At 36.0% G+C, this 21,910-nt stretch overlaps 1 protein-coding gene across 1 annotated transcript in view; it reads left to right on the forward strand.

The window, feature by feature from the left end:
- OSBPL11 (oxysterol binding protein like 11) overlaps positions 1–21,910 on the forward strand; it is a 93,330-nt gene that overhangs the window by 43,395 nt on the left and 28,025 nt on the right. Inside the window, exons 7-11 of the mRNA XM_065876351.1 lie at positions 37–182; positions 6,623–6,763; positions 10,040–10,538; positions 13,393–13,579; positions 20,146–20,328. Coding sequence (XP_065732423.1) covers positions 37–182; positions 6,623–6,763; positions 10,040–10,538; positions 13,393–13,579; positions 20,146–20,328 — 1,156 coding nt within the window. The remainder of the gene's footprint in view (positions 1–36; positions 183–6,622; positions 6,764–10,039; positions 10,539–13,392; positions 13,580–20,145; positions 20,329–21,910) is intronic.

The following is a 21,910-nucleotide window of genomic DNA, read 5'->3' on the forward strand; positions in this document are numbered from 1 at the left end:
GCAAGTTTCAGCGAAAGTTTTCTCTTACTTCATCAGGAACGACAATCGAGTGGTTAGAACCAAAGATACCTTTATCAAACCACTATAAAAATGGAGCTGACCAGCCCTTTGCAACTGAGCAGAGTAAACCAGTGGCAGTCCCAGAAGAGCAGTGCGTTGCAGAATCTGGACTATTAGCAAGGGTAAGGTAATATGAACATAGAGTTTTGGAGTAAAAATTAGAAATCACTGAAAAGCATCTTTTCATTGTCAGGACATGCAAATCAACATAATGAGAGCATACTCTAGACGTTGTTCTACTTTAAACTGCACTGGCTTTGGAAGGGGTCTATTGTGTAAAACTTGTACATAGTTTTCCAGGTTAAATTATGTGGCCTTTTTAGTTTTAGTTTACTTTTGCTTCATATAAATGTATTTAAAAATGAAATTTGCATGTTTTTCTTTTTCTGGAAAATCGCTTTTCCAATAGAAAATTATTCGCATGATATTTATCTCTTACATTTCTTAATTTAACATTATTTACTAGGTGTTTACTATTAAGTTCATAAGTTTAAAAGTTTAACATTAAGGTTTTGTTGATAGTAAGCACTTTACCAAACCAATTTTTAAAAGTGTTAGTCTACTTAAAATAGCACACAGTCTTAGGGTTTAATATTTTTATAAAGTAATATTAAGTCCACATTTCTCAGAAGCTAAACAGTGTTTTCTTCTATTCATAGTTCCACCACTGTAACAAATCATACTGGTTTTTTGCCTTTTGAGTTTACATCTGTTATATTTATGGTTATCATAATTACATAGATAGTTTTGTTTTAAGCTCTTTTTACTTGCTACTTCTCATAAGTATTCTTATATGTTATTCTGACCTATATAATAAAAGTTTTTAGGTTGAAGTAGCCTATTGAATGTCTAGGTTGTTTGTTATTTTTTGTTCTTATAAATAATGCTCTATCATTTTGTCTACTGCTTTATTTTTTTTTCTCCCCTTTATTTGGATTATTTCTTTAGGTTATATTCCCAACTAGAATTACTGAGTCAAGAGTAATGCACGGTTTATGGTTATTTTTATAACAGCAAATTACTTCTTAAGTGAAACATATGACACAGGGACTTCCAAAGCTGGCAAAGGTCTTGACTCAGTGAGGCTGGCAGTGGCAGTAGGGTGGGTGGGGGAGAAGAAAGAAAAAAAATCCTTTTTTTCCTATAGCTTTTTGACTAATTCATCTGTGGAGTCAAGAAGTTAGTAAGTATTCATTAAGTTAGCTAATATGTGACAAGTCCAACATTAAGAATTAGAGGAGACACAGAAATAGAAGACAGTTCTTTCACTGAAGAGACTTAAAATCTATTTAGAGTCACAACACATATATACTGAAACAATGAGATGATAACATAAAGCAGTATTTTTTATTTTTTTTCATCTTAATAGATATCACTTAGATTCTTGGGATATGGGCATTCAGGGAAAGAAGAGAGGTATATGAGTAGAGTGGATGAGGAATGCTTTGGAGAGAAAGTGGTATTGAAACTGGGCTTTGAAAGGAGACAAGGTTTGAAGAGAAGAATAGTAGTAAGGGAATCTCAAGATGGGGGAGTAACACAAGCAGGGATACTAAAGCGTGTGTACTTATTGCAGAAAAGGCTTGCCTGATGATTTTGAACCCAGGTCCTGTCATTTACTAACATGTGGGCCAATTGATTAACCATGCTTAGCTTCCTCATCTGTAAAGCAGGGGTAGTAATACCTTATAAGATTGTTATTTAGATAAAATAAATTCAGCAGAGTACCTGGTTTATGGAAAATGACCCCAGGGTTGTTGGATTTTACAAATCCAGATGACCATTCATGTGGCATGCTATGTGGAGTGATAATCCCCTGAGCACTGCTTCATAGAATACAGTGTAAACTGTGCCCCCAAGGAACATAAAACTCATGCAGAAGAATTTAGTCTTAATGTGATACATAATAAGATCATGAGCATGGGGAGGGATGCGATATGTTTAAAAAGATTGTTATATGATATGACTTGGAATTAAAGTGTGGATAGAAAGCTATGGAAGTAGAAATGAAGACAAATGAATAGGTAATGTGCATTTCAAACGAAAAATCAATTGAGCTTGTGATTGACTGGATATAGGGTTGGATCAAAGATGACTCCAAGTTTTTGAGACTAAATGATTAAAATTGTGGTGCCATTCGCAAAGCTAGCAAAATTAGGAAGAAAGAGCTTTTTGAAAGAAAAGGTTTAGTATGGTTTATGAACATGTTGAATTTTATTTGAGAAGAGGACATATGATTGTTAATGTATATGAAAAGCAACTGGAAATGATGTAACCTAAGCTTTGGAGAGAGATCAGGACTAGAGATATAATTTACAAGTGAAAAGTTATAAACTATAGGTCATACACTCCAACATTTTCATACTTCTAAATGAGAGTACAAAGCATGTTGGAGGTCAGGATAGAGGCATATGTTAGAGATGGGGCACAGAGGTGGGGAGGAGAGGATTGTTGAATTTCCAAATCTTTTGAAATGTTGAGTAGACCAAGTGTATGACCTAGTGCAAATAGAAAAAAATAAGTGCATAGATTTTTTTTTGCGGTACGTGGGCCTCTCCCTGTTGTGGCCTCTCCCGTCGTGGAGCACAGGCTCTAGACGTGCAGGCTCAGTGGCCAGGGCTCACGGGCCCAGCCGCTCCATGGCATGTGGGATCTTCCCAGACCGGGGCACGAACCCGCGTCCCCTGCATCGGCAGGCGGACTCTCAACCACTGCGCCACCAGGGAAGCTCGCATAGATTTTTTTATTTTTTAAATTACAAAAGACATTAGACTCCACTCAAGCATACCAGAAAAGACCTGAATTTTTCAAAAATTTCACATATGCCTTCTTTGGAATATGAGTGTCAATGCAAGCTCGAAACGTACATTACAGTAGTGGAAATTTTGCTGTCAAGTGATAGAGGAGGTAAACCTCAGTGAGGCTAGAATGAAGCTCACAGTTCCTTAGTGTCCAAGTCAGAAATCAGGAAGACAAAAAAATGGGATTAGTATGAGTTTTGCAGAATATTGGGGTTTCCCTCTGCCATGCAATCTCCAAATAGTACGAATTCCTAGAAATTCAACAGGACTTGCCACTGTATTTGCTAACCATTCTGGGTTTTTAGGGATTTTATATGTTTGAGCATGCTTATTTGGATTTTTGTAATGCTTTTTTTTTTAACCTTAAGCTTTCCTTATTTTATTTTATATTTTATTTATTTTTGGCTGCATTGGGTCTTCATTGCTGCACATGGGCTTTCTATAGTCGTGGTGAGCGGGGGCTACTCTTTGTTGTGGTGCGCAGGCTTCTCATTGCGGTGTCTTCTTTTGTTGCGGAGCACAGGCTCTAGGAGCGGGCTTCAGTAGTTGTGGCACGTGGGCTCAGTAGTTGTGGCTCACAGGCTCTAGAGCGCAGGCTCAGTAGTTGTGGCACACGGGCTTAGTTGCTTTGCGGCATGTGGGATCTTCCCAGATCAGGGCTCAAACCTGTGTCCCCTGCATTGGCAGGCAGATTCTTAACCACTGCGCCACCAGGAAAGCCCTACCTTACTAAGCTTTTCTTTAAGAAAGGCATGGCAATCTCTAAGAAGGGCCATTTCAAAAAGAAAAGAGAGCTTCCAAATTCTTCCGTTCACATCATGCTTTAGAATCAGTATTTAATCGTGAATAGAATTCCTTTTTTTTCTGTTTTAGTAAGTGGTTTGACTATTTTTATAAAAACAACAAAAACTGTATTCTTTTAGTTTTTCTGCCAGATTTTTTTTTTTAAGAAGATGTTGGGGGTAGGAGTTTATTAATTAATTAATTTTTGCTGTGTTGGGTCTTCGTTTCTGTGTGAGGCCTTTCTCTAGTTGTAGCATGCGGGGGCCACTCTTCATCGTGGGGCACGGGCCTGTCACTATCGCGGCCTCTCTTGTTGCAGAGCACAGGCTCCAGACGCGCAGGCTCAGTAGTTGTGGCTCATGGGCCTAGTTGCTCTGCGGCATGTGAGATCCTCCCAGACCAGGGTTTGAACCCATGTCCCCTGCATTAGCAGGCAGATTCTCAACCATTGCGCCACCAGGGAAGCCCTAACCTTAAGCTTTTCTTTAAGAAAGGCATGGCAATCTCTAAGGAGGGCCATTTCAAAAAGAAAAGAGAGCTTCCAAATTCTTCCATTCACATCATGCTTTAGAATCAGTATTTAATCGTGAATAGAATTCCTTTTTTTTCTATTTTAGTAAGTGGTTTGACTATTTTTATAAAAACAACAAAAACTGTATTCTTTCAGTTTTTCTACCAGATTTTTTTTTAACATCTTTATTGGAGTATAATTGCTTTACAATGGTATGTTAGTTTCTGCTTTTTAACAAAGTGAATCAGCTATACGTATACATACATCCCCATACCAGATTATATTTTATCTCATTAGTTTAATATTATTTTCATTAGAGGAAACCACAAAGTAAACTTTGTGTATAACTTTGTGTATAATAATATTTAAGGCTGTATTTGCATTATTAATCTGTGTCCTAGGTTCTGACCTCAAATGTAATGGTACCTTTCAGAAGGTTGGAGAACATTATTTAATTAAGATCTGTTAGTTTTTTTCCCCTCAACATTTCTCAAATGAAAAATTGTTATATTTGGAATTCATATATATAAAGAGGGATGATCAGATTTTCCCCTGTTTCATAATGAGTAAACATTCCCTGGTATACTTAAACTATATTGTGCATCTGACTTAGGGTAGGAAACAGGAAATAGTTCCTGACAGACTTACTAGCCATTGAAAAGGGGAATTGAAAAACTTGCCTTCGGGATCTTTCCTCAAGGTCATAAAAACAGAAATAATTCTGATATACACAGTTGTTGTGTTTGGTCTCTGAAGAAATGAACTAGGCCATTAATTGATTTATCAGAATTTGAGCTAGTAAAGATTTCTTTGTTCGAAGGAGAGAGAAGAAAAAGGAGAAAAACAAAGGCAAAAGAATAACCAGAAACCCATTCTTCTTTAACTGTGTCACCAAGTTTTGTACTTTGTTTTTAATATTTTGAGAACATTAAGTTCTTGATTTTATACCTGATTAGGATTGGTTTTCTTTGCCTAGCTACATAGAACAGATGGGCTTCTTGTTTGACAGGATTTGGTTATGGGAAGAGAAAGTTAAAGGCAGAGACATTAGCAGAATCGTATTCTTTTTAAAATCCTCATAACTTAAAATTTAATACAATACCAAAGATAATATACTCATGAAGTCTGTCTTGCACAAAGGTAATGAAAAGAGGTACCACTGAGAGAGATGGGACACCATCCCCACATAAACATGGAAAGTGTCATCTTTTTTTTTTTTTGCGGTATACGGGCCTCTCCCTGCTGTGGCCTCTCCCGCCGCGGAGCACAGGCTCTGGACGCGCAGGCTCCGGACGCGCAGGCTCCGGACGCGCAGGCTCCGGACGCGCAGGCTCAGCGGCCATGGCTCACGGGCCCAGCCGCTCCGTGGCATGTGGGATCCTCCTGGACCGGGGCACGAACCCGCGTCCCCTGCATCGGCAGGCGGACTCTCAACCACTGTGCCACCAGGGAAGCCCAGAAAGTGACATCTGATAAGATTATAGAATCTTGGGATTTGAAACTTTTATTTGTTGCTTAAATAGAAATAAGAAATTAGGTTTCTCTTAACCAGTTATTTGGAGCGAAGACCCTATTGAGATGAGAGTAAACATTTTTGGTTTATCAAGGGGTTGTTTTATTGATTGAAGAACTATGCAGAGAACATTTTGTGGCATTAAGACTGCATAAACATCTACAAGTTTTCTATACCTGCACCTAGAATTCTCTTCATCCCCAAAGTTTCTTCCTGACAACTCCAAGGATGTGTGAATATCTAAATATAGATTACAGAAGTTAGACTTGACATGTATAGTCACTTTAAAATTTTACTTTTATAGTGTTAGCTTAAAAATAGGGCAAATATTTAATTCTCAAAACATCTTAAATTATAGGTAGTGGTAGGGTCCCCTGGCAGGTAGTCAAAGCCTGCAAAGCCTAAGTTTCAGGTGTGACATTTTCACTCTTTCTGAAAAATCCTGTTTTCACAAAATATTGTGTGTTTTATGTGTGATATTTATGACAAAACCACAATATGTTCAATGTCAGTGATAATGGGTTCATTGAAGGAAATCTGTTCCATGGCCAAGTGATGGAAGTTGTATTTTCAGAAAGATTTTTGTCTGTTCTCAGATTCATTTAGGCCCAATATAAATGTCTTCATCTGATGTTTATACTTTTATTCTTTTTTTTTAACATCTTTATTGGAGTATAATTGCTTTACAATGGTGTGTTAGTTTCTTTTTTTTAACAAAGTGAATCAGTTATACATATACATATGTTCCCATATCTCTTCCCTCTTGCGTCTCCCTCCCGTCCACCCTCCCTATCCCACCCATCCAGGTGGTCACAAAGCACCAAGCTGATCTGCCTGTGTTATGTGGCTGCTTCCCACTAGCTATCTATTTTACATTTGGTAGTGTATATATGTCCATGCAACTCTCTCAATAAGCACTAGTAACAATAGACTTTTGCTTTATTTTGCATCAAGGAACCTGAAGAAATAAATGCAGATGATGAGGTGCAGGATACTTGTGACAACAAGGAGGATGACCTGGGAGCTGTGGAAGAGCAACGCAGTGTTATTCTACATCTCTTATCACAGCTCAAGCTGGGCATGGACTTAACAAGAGTAAGTAATGGGATAAACAGTCTAAGGAGATCATTCAATTAGGACTATACCTATGATTGTTAATGTTGTCAGGGCATTTTAATCTTTATGAGTTGGTTTCTTACTTGCTTGATCAGCATTTATTTTCATAAAAAATGTGATAGGTTTTTTGTGCAACATTAAGTCACATGGCAAATAAAGACCTATAGTCTTGTTTCTGTACAAAATAAAAGGGATCCATTGGGATACAGAATTGGAAAATCTAAAGAAAAGGATATAATCCCACAAAACCATTAAAGTCATTGATACTTCTACTTTATTCTTACTTCCCATTTTGGATAGTGTTTTGGGTATTAATCTATAACAGAGATCAGCAAACATTTTCTGTAAAGGACCAGATAGTAGATATTTTTAGCTATGTGGACATAGATCTCTGTTGGAACTATACTTAATGCTTGAACAATGTAGGGGTTAGGGTAGCCAACCCCCCATGTAGTTGAAAATCCGCATATTACTTTTGACTCCCCCAAAACTTAACTACTAATAATCTGTTGTTGACTGGAAGCCTTACCAATAACATAAACACTCAATTAATGCAAATTTTGTTTCTATGTATATGTATTACTAGTATATACTAGACATCAAAAATGAAAAGATAATGTGAAAAAAATTTTTTACAGATATAATGATTCATGCATTGATAATGAAGAAGCAGCAATATGATTGCTTTATGGTAGCCTAGTGTAATCAGCTTCATGGTAGCCTAGCCTATACACTAATGAATGAATTGTTATAAAATTTTTATGACATACAGTATTGCAGTCATATTCATGAAACAATTGGAAACATTGTTACATATTTAAAAAAAACCCACATACCTGTGATAATACACAGTTTTTCTCTCATTGTGAGAGAGGTATGGTACTTTAATGTAATTCTTTGAGAGCGAGGTTATAAAACAGTAAGAAAATGAGGTTATAAAACAGTAAGAAAACTAACATATTATTTTATATTACATACTACTCACCTTAAGCCTGTGTAAGAATAGACTATCCACTTCAATACAAGTCTTGCACATGATGTTCTACATGTATATTTTTGTGTATTTATTGGAAAAAATCCATGTATAAGTGGACCTGCAGTTCAAACCCATATTGTTTAAGGATCAGCAGTACTCAACTCAGCCTTTGTAGTGTGAAAGCAGCCATAGATAGTATGTCGGATGGGCATGGATGTATTTCAGCAAAAGTTTATTTACACAAACAGGATGCCAGATTTGGCCCAAAGGCCATAGTTTGCAAACCCCTGGTCTACAGCCTTGCTACTTTAAAAGTGTGGCCTGAATTAATTTGATAGTGAGAGTCCTTTCACTGTATATGTGTATATCAAATCACTACAGTGTACACTTTAAATATCTTAGTTTTATTTATCAATTATGCCTTAATAAAACTGAAAGAAGAAAAAAGTGTGGTCTGAAGATCAGTAGCATCACCATCACCTGAGAACTTGTTAGAAACACATCATCTCGGCCCCCAGTCTCTAAGTTAGAGAACCAGAATCTTCATTTCAGTAATATGTATATATACATTAAAGTTTGAGAAGCACTGATCTATAGTTTTTAATTTTAGGCCCATCTTCTCCATTCCCAGTTTATCAAATTAGTGTGCCTTAATTTGTTTTAACAATTAATCCATGACATTGATTTAAAAAGCCAGTAAAGTTTAAAACCTATGTATGTCAAACATTTACTACTGTGGAATTACATACTTTGAGTTACTATTGACACTACTTTGCATTAGTGTGGGATTTCAAAATTGACTTCACGAGGTATATTTCAAATTGAGGTTTTTGAAGGTAGTGGAAGTGTATATTAAAAGGTTGTTTGATTCCAGTGAGTTACTCACCTGAAAATGCAACTTAAATATAGAAAACATTTTTCCTTTAGCATTCACTTTGAAGCATTTCAAAATCAAAAACACAGTTCTTTCTTTACTTAGACTTATAGTAATTATAGGAGGGTTTTTAAGTAAATTGATTGAATTAATAGCCTACTAAGAAGAAGACGTTTTAGGAATAAAGAAACCCATTTAAACATTCATATTTCGTCTAACCTTAGTATTCAACTGGGCATCTTTTTTTTTTTTTTTTTTTTTTTTGCGGTACGCGGGCTTCTCACTGTTGTGGCCTCTCCCGTTGCGGAGCACAGGCTCCGGATGCGCGGGCTCAGCGGCCATGGCTCATGGGCCCAGCCGCTCCGCGGCATGTGGGATCTTCCCAGACTGGGACACGAACCCGTGTCCCCTGCATCGGCAGGTGGACGCCACCAGGGAAGCCCAGGTATCATTTTTATTCTAGAAATATTTTTTATATTAGTGGTTCAGAAAAGACTATTAGTTGTAAAATAGGTTAAAATGAGCAGTCAGGTAAGGAGTTTATTTGGTTATTATGGTATTTGCTGTCCCTTAGTAGATTTAGGTTTGTAAGGCATAAGAACAGTGTTGGGGTTTATGAGGCATAAGAACATTTGAAAAGAATGTTCTGTGATAATAATCCAGATGGTAAAGTCTCTCTTGACATGAATAATGAATTTAATATTGTTTCCCCACATTTGTGCATTGTTAATTGAAGAAATACATATGTACTGTGTTTATATATAAAATCATTAGCATTAACTGATCACAAATTATGAACAGCCATACAACATTTAAAAGAATGGTACTTTCTGAGCAACATTAAAGAACCTGGTGACTAAACTGCAGTCACATGTACCTCCTGTCTAACAATGACACTGATACAACAGATGTTTATTAAGCCACTCTTATATTCCAGACACTGTGCTAGGTGCTGGGGCTACAGCAACCAAGAAGGTGACTGTGGTCCTGGCTTGCATGTTGTGAATAAGTAATAGCCATTTTCCCCATTATTTTGTTCTTTTAAAAGTAATATTATAGGGACTTCCCTGGTGATGCAGTGGTTAAGAATTCCCCTGTTAATGCAGCGGACACAGGTTTAATCCCTGGCCCGGGAAGATCCCACATGCCGCGGAGCAACAAAGCCCGTGTGCTGCAACTACTGAGCCTGCGCTCTAGAGCCTGTGAGCCACAACTGCTGAGCCCACGTGCCACAACTACTGAAGCCTGTGTGCCTAGAGTCCGTGCTCCGCCACAAGAGAAGCCACCGCAATGAGAAGCCTGTGCACCGCAACAAAGAGTAGCCCCTCAATTATCTGAAGATACTAATTACTGTTTTTTTGTATTGCTCTCTCTGGTTGATTTGTTGTTGTTGTTGTTGTTTTAGGTGGTGCTGCCTACATTTATCCTAGAGAAGCGTTCCCTGTTGGAAATGTATGCAGACTTTATGTCTCATCCAGACCTGTTTATAGCCGTCTCTAATGGAGCTACAGCTGAGGACAGAATGATTCGTTTTGTTGAATACTACCTTACCTCATTTCATGAAGGCCGTAAGGGAGCCATTGCTAAGAAACCGTACAATCCTATCATTGGAGAAACGTTTCACTGTTCCTGGAGGATACCAAAACGCGATGTAGCATCCAGTGTCATTAGCAGCTCTTCCACCCAGGCTGTCACAAATCATGCTCCTCCATCAGAGGAAGCTTTGAGCCAGGTGGGATCAGACTGTTACACAGTCAGATTTGTTGCTGAGCAGGTTTCCCATCATCCTCCAGTCTCAGGATTTTATGCAGAATGTGCAGAGAAGAAGATGTGTGTAAATGTGCACGTCTGGACTAAGAGCAAATTCTTAGGCATGTCGATAGGTGTGACAATGGTTGGGGAAGGTAAGTAGAAAAATTATTCTCCAATTTTTAATATCAAACTATAACCTTAAATTTGGGGAAGCTAGAGAAATATTAGTTATAAATTTGAACTGCTATGTGTACTACTTTTTTCCCCAACTCCTAGTATGTTTCAGAATACTGGTGGCGGGGGGAGGGGGCATATCTGTCAACAAATATAAATTCTTTTTTTTAAACTTTTTTTTCTGATTTTAAATGTAAATTCTTTTTATTATAGAAAATTTAGAAAACTTAGAAGTATCAAGGAGAAAATACAAGTATCTCTAATCCCTTCATCCAGAGATAGATAAATTTAGCTAGTATTTTGTATTTTTTCTATGTGTGTATGTTCATACTTTTAGTTTTATAAAATTAGGATTCTCTCTATGTAGTTTTTTGTCCTTTTTTGCACTGAATATTCATTTTCCCAAGTTATTAATAATGCTTTAAAACATGTTTTTGTTATAAACAGCACTCAAGAAATATTTTCTAGGTAAATCTACATCTTTTGTATTTCATAGGAGATATTCATAGAATATTTTAAAATATATTGCCAAACTTTATATCTACTCCAGCAAATGATTATGAAAAAACAATTTAAGGAAATACAATATTTTTTGGCTAAGAATAGAAAAAACAGATTAACAATAACAAAAATATCTCCACAGAAATCATTGCAGAGTTAATGAAAATATAATGGTCTGCCATTTTAATGTTAAGGAACACTCTCATGCATAGGAAAATTTGTTCTAAATATAAACTTACAGTGTAAGCGTGGCATAATTAAGCTTATGACCCTAACATTTTGAAATTGTGTTATTTTAGCCTTGAAGAAAATATATTATCCCCTTTTTAAGCTTTCCTCATCTTTAACTCCTATTGTGCTGTCTTACCAATTTCCAAATGTTTCAAACTAATCAAAACTTTTATAACATTGGAAGATATTTTATTAGTTAAAAAAAAAGTTTATCTCCAGTTATAAGCTGCATCACATTAACCCTAGGTTCTTCACAAATCAGTTTACTTACTATAGAAATGAAAAACCTGAAGCCTAGAGGTGATGGGTTGTGTCCAGGATCATAGAAGTTAAGGCATAGTCGGATTTAGACCCTCATTCTTTGACACTCTCCCCGAGGACAGTTACTCTTAACAGTTCATGGAACAGAGAATATCTGGTGATAGTATCCTCTCCCACTCCAAGAAAGGAAATACCTCAAGAAATGAGGAAAAGCATTAATATCTTAACCATGCATTGAGAAGGATGTATATGATAGTTATTTTTTGATTTGCTAGTTATATATTCATGGATTTGTCTTTTTAAAATTAAATTGCTATTGACACTCTCAACAGAAAGTAAATTAAATCAGAGAATGGAACTTCTGACAGTTTATTTTGCTTCTGTTGGCAGCCATGTTTTTATTGAAAAGTAGGGGGAAATTCTGTTTAATTATCAGATAAATGAGATTTTAGAATACTTTGAATCTCAGTTATCCTAACTAGTCTTATTTTCCCATTCAGTAGAAACTGATTATATATTTATTAGACGTTAAATTCCGTAGAGAATATTACTTATGTTAACTATATTCCTAGAAATCAAAGATCATGAATCTAGTTTATAAGGCCAAATGTTTTTAGAAAAGTATGTGATATCCTTTCTAACTTAGAATTAATCAACAGTTATTATTAAATACTTGAAATATAACCAAGTATGTTATGTATGTCTTCTGACAGCTCCCATTATATATAAATATATCACATACAGAGCCATGTTCCTTTTCAAATGGCTCAATATTAATTGTTGCCCATTGTGAAAACTGTTAAGGGCAATACAAGTTAATAGTTGGCGTTGCTTTATGTAAAGTAGACTACTTTAGAATCTCAGTCTGTCTATTTGTTTATCCTAAAAATAGACTATATTAAAATATTTATCATAATTTTTGCCCTTATTTGTGAACATTAAGAACACAGTAGTTAATGAGCATTCATTAAGAGAGACATGCCATTATAGTTCAGACTAGTAGTACACATCCAGTTTGGTATTTGTTTTTATGGTGAACTAGGTAATGAGCTTAGGTTAGTAATGTAGCTCAAGTCTCCTTAATGTCTCTTAATTATCTAGGATAGATTGATTATTCATTTATGTAATTCCCCTTTTTTTATAATTCCCTTTTTTATATGTTTTTTAAAGCCATCTTTATAGCATCACTTAATATGGAACAAGCCCCATTAGAATAATATTTGTTTGAAAACTACCACTTCTAACTCTTGTAGCTTCACCTTAAATACTTCAGAATTTAGCAAACAAAATTATTATGAGGACTTTAGTTTATATCATAAAATTACTTTTCTTCTTTCTTAATATGCATAGAATAGAATGAAGAACACTTTCTCCCCTCCCTCGCCCCCCCATCATACCATCTGAGATTAAGGTCTGTGACTCTATAATGTTAGATATTTAGTTATTCCAAAAACTGCTTAAATTATTAGTACTAACTAATGATCAGATTTTATAATGATACAGTATAGCATGGACTTAAATTCTGACTTAAGGTTTTATTTTACTTTTAGGAGCATTAGAGAGAACTCTTAAACAGTTTCCACTGCAACATTTTCTGGTCCCATGAACCCCAAAGGGATAATAAAGTCATAATGAAAGTAACCTCGATTCACTATTACCAGGAATTGTTGTCAAATACAATTGTAAATGAAGCCAATTTCATCCAAAGCTAGAAGAAAATTAAGCAAAATTATGATGTTCATTTACCAGGCAGGAGAAAAACTTAATATGGATTTTTCATAGCTGTCTTTTTTTTTTTTTTTTTAAAGATATTAACCACTTTTATGTTTTCACATTCAGGAATCCTCAGTCTACTAGAGCATGGAGAAGAGTATACGTTTTCTCTACCTTGTGCATATGCCCGGTCAATTTTAACTGTTCCTTGGGTAGAACTGGGTGGCAAAGTCAGTGTCAACTGTGCAAAAACTGGGTATTCAGCCAGCATCACTTTTCATACTAAGCCATTTTATGGTGGCAAACTGCACCGGTAAGAATATTTTAGTGATACCTGGCTCTTATTCTATCAGTTTGATCTTGTATTATAACTCTTTATTCTTTTTCTGCTTTGTTTTATGTGAAATGGGATTGGATTTTTATTCATGTTTATTTTTTGTTTAATATATTTGATCTTTGAAGGCATTCTGGAAATCACGATCTGGTTTTAAAATAGTGACAGATCTATCTTTTCTTGTAAACTAGAACTCCTAACAAATGGACATGTAGCTTCTGGCCCAATTTCTGCCTTTAAAGGGACTCAGACTTGGATCCAGACCTCAGTAGAGGTAGTGTCACTACAAGTTAGGATGAAAATACATCTAATCATAAGAAATAGTTCAAGAAGCACAATGATGGAAGCCAATATCTTTAGGCACCAGTATTGAATGTGGCTTTGTTCTAATTCCATCTATGAATCGGCCAGTTATTATACCCCTTTAGTGGCTTGTTGGTCTTTTCAGCACTCGTCCAGATCACCCAACTCCATGAAGATAAGTTTTCTAATAGGATCCTCAAAAGGATACTGACTCTTTCCTTAAACTTTTGATGTCTATTCTGTCTGTCCTGAAGTAGGGATAGTTTTCTTTTTCTACAGAGCTTTTATTGAAGAATAACATACATACAAAAGTATAGAAGTTGATTTGGGGCCATTTCAAATAGTGCTGCTAGAACATTGTGAATGTATGTATGAATTTCTGTTTGGTAGATACCTAGGAGTGGAATTGCTGGGCTGTAGGGAATGAAACTTTAACTTTATTACTGCCAAACAGTTTTCTTACATGGTTATACCAAAATGCACTCTCTTCAGTCACGTATGAGACTTTCAGTGCATATAGCTATTTTACTTCTTCACCGGACAACTGGTACTCAGCAATCTTAGAAGTGGAAAGAAAGATTTATTGGCTCCCAGGCATTGAATGGCCTTAAAAAACACAGATTTAAAAAACACTGAAGCAGAGAATTAAAAAAAAAAATTACAGATCACCCAAACAGAATCACTGGAGATTGTCAGAATAAGTCGCCTTTTATCCTTAGAGAAGGTTTTAATATGGTTCACACTTTGTTATATGTGCTTCTACTTACTCCTCTCACCATAGTGATCACAGGATTCAAACTTTACATTTAGAAGGGACTTTAGAAGTCACTACACCAACATTTACTAGGTATCTAAATCCTTTTGCATCATACCCGATAACTGATTTGTTCATTGTGTTGGTACCTTATCATTAGTACAGAACTCATAATGCATGAGGCAGCCTATTCCATTTTCAGACACCCCTTATTTATATGAAGTTAAAGTTGAAATCTATATCCCTGTAACATTCCTGCATTGGTGAAACCATTCTTCAAAGTATATAATTGAGTCAGATGCTTAGGGGACACAACTACAGTGAAAAATTTTCCAAGTCCAGCACTTTTTATTGACAATGATATTGATGAATTCTTTTCTTTTTTTTAATTGAAGTATATTTGATTTACAATATTGTGTTTCAGCTATATAGCATAGTAATTCAGTATTCTTGCAGATTATATTCCGTTATAGGTTTTTACAAGATAATGGGTATAATTCCCTGTGCTATATATCTTTGTTGCTTATCTATTTTATATGTAGTATCAATAGTTTGTTAATCCCATACCCCTAATTTGCCCCTCCCCGCTCCTTCTCCCTTTTAACTACAAGTTTGTTTTCTATATCTGTGAGTCTTGTTTCTGTTTTGCATATACATTCATTTATATTATTTCTTAGATTCCATATATAAGTGATATCATATAGTATTTGTCTTTCTCTATCTGACTTACTTCACTAAGCGTAATATTCTCTAGGTCCATCCATGTTGTTGCAAATGGAAATATTTCATTCTTTTTTATGGCTGAGTAATATTCTGTTTTTTTTAAGATATATATCACATCTTTTTTTAATATATATATATATATATATATATATATTTATTTGGCTGCTCCGGGTCTTAGTTGCGGCATGTGGGATCTTCGTTGCGTCATGCAGACTCTTAGTTGTGGCATGCAAACTCTTAGTTGCAGCATGCACTTGGGATCTAGTTCCCCAACCAGGGATCAAACCTTGGCCCCCTGCACTGGGAGCGTGGAGTCTTACCCACTGGGCCACCAGGGAAGTCCACGACTGTGGACTTTTTTGAAATCATTATTATTCATCATAAGGTTCCTCTCCTCTGTGAACTTTCTTGGGTTGATTAAGAGATAAAATCCCTTTTAAGGATTTCCCATATTTATTCTATCCATATGCGTTATCACATGTTGAACCATGAGTGGGAACTTTCCCATATTTATTATGATTCAGTGGGTTCCTTTCCATTATTAAATCTCTGCTACCAAGAAGGAAATAAGAGGCTGTTAAAGGCTTTCCCACATAACGTTCATTTGTATTTCTACATATGATCAGTTAACACCTATTTCGTATCTAGTACACATAATGTTACCTCACTTGCATGTTCAGAATTTTCTTCAAATTTTGTAACAGCTCAACTATATGATAGCTATTCTGATTAATTTTTAAGTCTTGATTAAGTTTCAAATGTCCTTTTATAAAAACTCATTATAGTTTTAAGCTCAGGTTAATTTTTTTGTCAAATGCAAAATATCCAAACCTTTGTCCTGAATCAGTGCTTTATCTTGCCTTAAATTATAATAATAAATATAAGCTATAATTTATCATACTGCCAGGACTACCTTAATTTAGAGAATCAAAATTCATCCCCCAAATCTTACCATTGCCATGACATTTAGATGGTTCCTTGCTGCAAGTATCCTGCATAGAAATTTTCTCTTGGTTTTCATACTTTGACTTTTTTAAGACTCCTAATAATTTTAGATAGATATCCTTGGTTTGTTAGTGATCAGTCATTATATTTGCCATCTTATTTCTTTGAATTTCTTATTTAAATTGGCTTCTTTTCTCCCTTCATACTTTTTTACCTATCCACAAGGCCACAAATACTGGATCTTTTTGTTACTTGGAAGTATACTTTTGGTTGACTCCAAAGTTTCCTCATTTTTTCCACTCTGATTTCCCTTAAGACCAATGGTTTTACCTAATTTCTCGTTTAAAAGATTCATATTTGAAACAGACTTCTCTATTTTGATATCTTTTCTTCTTCAATTTTATAGAATATTTTAACTAAGACTCTCTTTCATGTCTTTATTAATAACCATGCCTCCCTCCTCAGACATAGCCTAGTTTTTCCACTGCTGTCTGCAATCAAGCAGACACATTATCTGCTGTCTGCATTTGATATAAATATATTATCTTCCACTTGTCTTTCCTTACTCCCTCATTTTCCACAACTCTCTCTGATGGAGCCAAACAGGCCTAGTTAACTATTCCTCATGTCCTTGTCCATCTCCTGATCCCATTTTCCACACTCACTTTAGGATGGTGATTTTTAAAATATATGTAGCAGTATAATGTCATTAAGATTTATGTTAACTAACTGCTAAGTGGCATACTTTTCTGCACACTGAAGATATAGAAAAGACGATCTCTGCCTAAGGTTTTAGTCTAATATTAGAATGCAGGACCCTATCTTTGGAAAGCATTTATAAGGCTTTTAGGAAAAACTCATGTATAATAGACAATTAAAAATAAAGTCTGTTATTATAGTAACCATAGTGATGGAAAAGGACAATAATGCTGTGAACCTGGGATTAGGTAATTATCGTACCCGAAAATACTCTTCTGCTAAATTAAAAAGAGCAACATGATGCTCAACATTCTTCTTATTGTCTGATAAAGGGTGCCCATCACTTTCTTCAGGAGAGATAAACTACTTTCCTGGTATTAAATTTTGAAGGGATTTGTATCAACTATTCTTATGTAGTGGCATTGAGTAACATAATAGAACAATGTCTTTAGTTCTGCATAAGCTGTAATTCCCTTCATGTGGTATTTCTTACATATACATCAGTAAAACCCAAAACTGAAGTCTTAACTTTCAATCTTTAAATAAAATTTTTCTGTATGAAGCCAAGTTAATATATCCAGTGATTTTCTGGTATTCTAAATAGCTATAGAGACAGGGTCTAGATAATCTAAAACATCAACTTGAGGACTTCCCTGGTGGTCCAGTGGATAGACTCCACGCTCCCTGTGCAGTGGGCCCAGGTTCGATCCCTAGTCAGGGAACAGATCCTGCGTGTCGAAACGAAGATCCTGCACACAGCAACAAAGATCCTGCGTGCTGCAACTAAGACTTACTTTGCGTAGCCAAATAAATAAGTAAATATGGAAAAAAATAACAACTTGATGTCGTTCTTGAGACAGTAAATGCCTTATCGGTTATCAGTTATCCTCACTTTAGAGATGAGTAGGATGGCAACTTAAAATTTAACTCTTCGGTAAGTATTTTAAAGGCAGCGTATTTCATATCATTATTTGATACAAGACCTAGATTTATATGCTTTAGATATTTAGATATTCATTTACATATTGTCTGTGATTGCTTTCCTGCTACAGTGACAGAGTCAAGTTGTGACAGAGACAGCCTGGCGCACGAATCCTAAGATATTTACTTTCTGGTCCTTTATAGACGTTCACTAACTCTGCGCTAGACTGTTAAGAACAATTGTTATAAGCAAAATGAGGCAAGGCCCTTCTTCCTCCTTATGCTCCTTTTGCAAGTTCCTCATGGCCTGCCTCTAGCATGTGCAATTCTTGTTCCCTGCCCCAGTTCTCATCACGATGCTCTTGCTGTGTGTAGCTGCACTAAGCAGCAAAGACCCCGTGTAACCCAGCATGCATGGACAGGGAACTAGGGTTTGTTACTCTTTAAGTGGAAAGGCTTGTGAAGGAGATAATGATAACTTGAGAGATTGTGGCAGTAAAAGAAAGATCAAGTGAGAAACGGATTATTATTCCTCAGTTCACAGAATATAGTTTTGGGTATACGTGGTTGGAAGATGGAAGAGGTAAGTGTTCAGTGTCATCTCTTCATATCATGTTTGGTTACAGATAAATTTTTAAGGAAGGAAACAATGTTGGCAAGTGGGATCAGAGAGGAGATGTGGATGTCACAAAAAACATTCAGTCAGGCAAAAACCCTTAGCAGTGTAGTTATTTAAGTTCAAACGCTTTGAGGTATAACCTAGAGTTCCCACTCCTGCTGTAATCAAGCAGACTTGTAGTCACGGTGTTCTTTGTGTCCAGTGAGCTACAATTATGCCTAACGTTTAATTTTGGATGTTTGGTGTGCTCTTGATTCCAAACCCTCGTACACCTTGATCTCTAAGATCTGGCTCATGTGCTTATTGGCTCCTATACCTCTGCCTTGAGCTCTGAATTTGTAGACCATTCACTTCTCCTGCTTAAAAACTATGGACTCCCTAAATTCAACTACAACCTTCTGGTTCCCAGGCCCTTGGCTTATATCTGGCAAATGCTATTTATGAGCTGTCACCTGAACCTGGGCTTTGGTCCTTTGGATTCCCCCACACACAGCTTTTTAAAATATTCATTCATTCATTTATATTTTGGCTGAGCCTGGTTTTAGTTGTGGCATGCGGACTTCTTAGTTGCGGCATGCATGTGGGTGGGATCTAGTTCCCTGACCAAGTATCGAACCTGGGTCCCTTGCATTGAGAGCATGGAGTCTTACCCACTGGATTACCAGGGAAGTCCCTGGATTCTCTTTTGAATCCACATAAACCGTAATCCCTGGCACACTGACCAGAACCTAACATTTGCCCACTATTCTTTGAGTTCTGAACCTCTGTCGAATCTGACCCTGTTGTTGTTTGTGTCCGACAGTGAACATAAAGTACTTCATTAAAAATAATTAGACCTGTTTCTATTCCAGCCTTCATTTGAGCTGGATCCTGTCTGTCTGTTGATAATCCAGCCAGATAACTCTTCATTAAACTTTCAACAACATTAGTGCTTGAGTTCTCTGAGTTTTGTGTAGATAGTGATCATTTTTGTATACCAGTGCTGTTTTTGTCAAGAGAATTAACAAATGTTTAATGTATCTTTTATTTTTTTCTACCTCTTACTGATTTGTCTGGTTTCTATATTTAATTTAAAATTAAGCTTATGTGGTTTTATACAGAATCTGTATATCCAGAATTTAAAATATAGGGACTCTAAACTTTTAAATAGGACTAGTTTGAAAAAAAAGTTGAATAGACTGTAGTGTTGTAACATTTTTATTCTGTAATAAAAAAGAAATGTTACTGTTTTTCATATTCCTGGTTTTAATATTATAATGGTTGTTTATAGCAAGCATTTAAAATACCACACTTTGTGATGATTTATGGTAACTAAGTCTCCAGTTTGATTCCTAGTGTTCTTTCTCAAATTAAATTGATGTTTGAAAAAATTATCTAGGAAACTACCATGGATTTACAAAGACTTTGTAACTGACAAATTGACTTGTAATTGTAACTGAATTTGGCGCTGACAAATTAAAGTGATATGTGTAACTAATTTAAACAGAATTCACAAAGTACATTCTGGGTTTCAGAATTCCTAAGAAATAAGCAATATTACTTACTAGAGCATATCTTTTTTTTTTTTCTGTCTGCTTCTAGGGTTACAGGTGAAGTAAAGCACAACATCACCAACACTGTTGTATGCAGAGTACAAGGGGAATGGAATAGTGTTCTTGAGTTCACTTACAGCAATGGAGAGACAAAGTATGTGGACTTGACTAAATTGGCAGTGACAAAGAAAAGAGTAAGACCTCTGGAGAAGCAGGACCCATTTGAATCCAGGTATGTCATCCTTGCATCCATCCAGGAAAGAGTCAGAAACTCTGGATCTTGATCTAAGCCTTTTCACTAACTTCCAGCCCTGGGCAAGTCACTTCACTGCTTTGCATCAGCTTCCTCATCTATAAATTGAAAGTGTTGGTCTGATCTGATGCTCTTAAACCCCGTACCAGCTATGACATTATGGGATACATAGTCACATTTTAGTAAAAATAAAACATTAACTGGGCAAAAATATTAACATTTAGTAGTCAAAGGATTACTATCCTTATCATAAAAACTCTTCCAGATTATTAACAAAAAGATGGGTACCCCAGTAGAAAAATGGGCAAAGACACAAAGAGGTAGTTCACAAAAATAGAAAAAAAAAATGCCCAATAAGAAAATGAAAAATTGTTTAGTGTAATTAGAATTAAAAGAAATATAAATTAAACAATAAGACAAATTCATTTTTTAAAATGGTATCTCTTTTGGAAAAAGTATGAGTGAATAGACATTTTCACATTGCTGGTTAGAGAGGTAAATTGCTACAGCCTTCCTAGAGGGTATTTTGTCAATATATGTCATAGGCCTTTAAAAGTAAATGAAGTGGATCTATATGTGTAACAAGGTAATCTCCAAAATGTATTGGCAGTGGTTGCTTCCAGAGAGGAATACTGGGGTCCGGGATAAGAAGGAGACTTAACGGGCTTCCCTGATGGCGCAGTGGTTAAGAGTCCGCCTGCCGATGCAGGGGACACGGGTTCGTGACCCGGTCCGGGAAGATCCCACATGCCGCAGAGCGGCTGGGCCCGTGAGCCATGGCCGCTGAGCCTGCGCGTCCGGAGCCTGTGCTCTGCAACGGGAGAGGCCACAACAGTGAGAGGCCTGCGTACCGCAAAAAAAAAAACCAAAAAAAACAAAGAGACTTACTCTTCACAGAATGCCCCTTTGTACTGTTTAAATTTTATGTCACATGGAAGTATTACTGTATCAAATACAAGGAAGCATTAAACATCTTAAGATCACATAAATGAAACCAAACAATTTATAAGTAGATGTGTAAAGGGATATAATACCTTTTAACCAAAAACTCAGATTCGGTCAAAAAATAAAACAGCAATGATTGAAAAAAATTATTCTATGGGTGTATTTAGGATTTATTTAGGAGAGTTTGTCAAGGTTTGGTATGTGGACCCCTGGGGCCCTTGAGACCTGTACAGGGGGTCTTCAAGTTGAAAAAACTTTCATAATAATGCTAAGATATTATTTGCCTTTTTCTCTCTGTTTGCACGTGCATTGGTGATACAAAAGCAATGGTGGGTAGCACTGCTGGGCCTTAGCACCAATCAAGCAGTGGCACCAAACTGTACAAATAGTCATGGTATTCCTCACTGCCATGCAATTTTTTTCTTTTCAGCCTTGCAGTTTTTTTAAATACCATTTTCTTTTTAAAATCTGCTTGAAAAGCAGTACAGATTATTAGTTTTATTAAATCTGGAACATTGATCACCTGTCTTTTTTAATATTCTGCATGACAAATTTGAAGTATACATAAAGCACTTGTGTTAGATTATAAAGTACAGTGGTTATCTGGAGGAAGAGC

Source organism: Phocoena phocoena, chromosome 4 (genome assembly GCF_963924675.1).
Source record: "Phocoena phocoena chromosome 4, mPhoPho1.1, whole genome shotgun sequence".
Taxonomy (NCBI): Eukaryota; Metazoa; Chordata; class Mammalia; order Artiodactyla; family Phocoenidae; genus Phocoena; species Phocoena phocoena.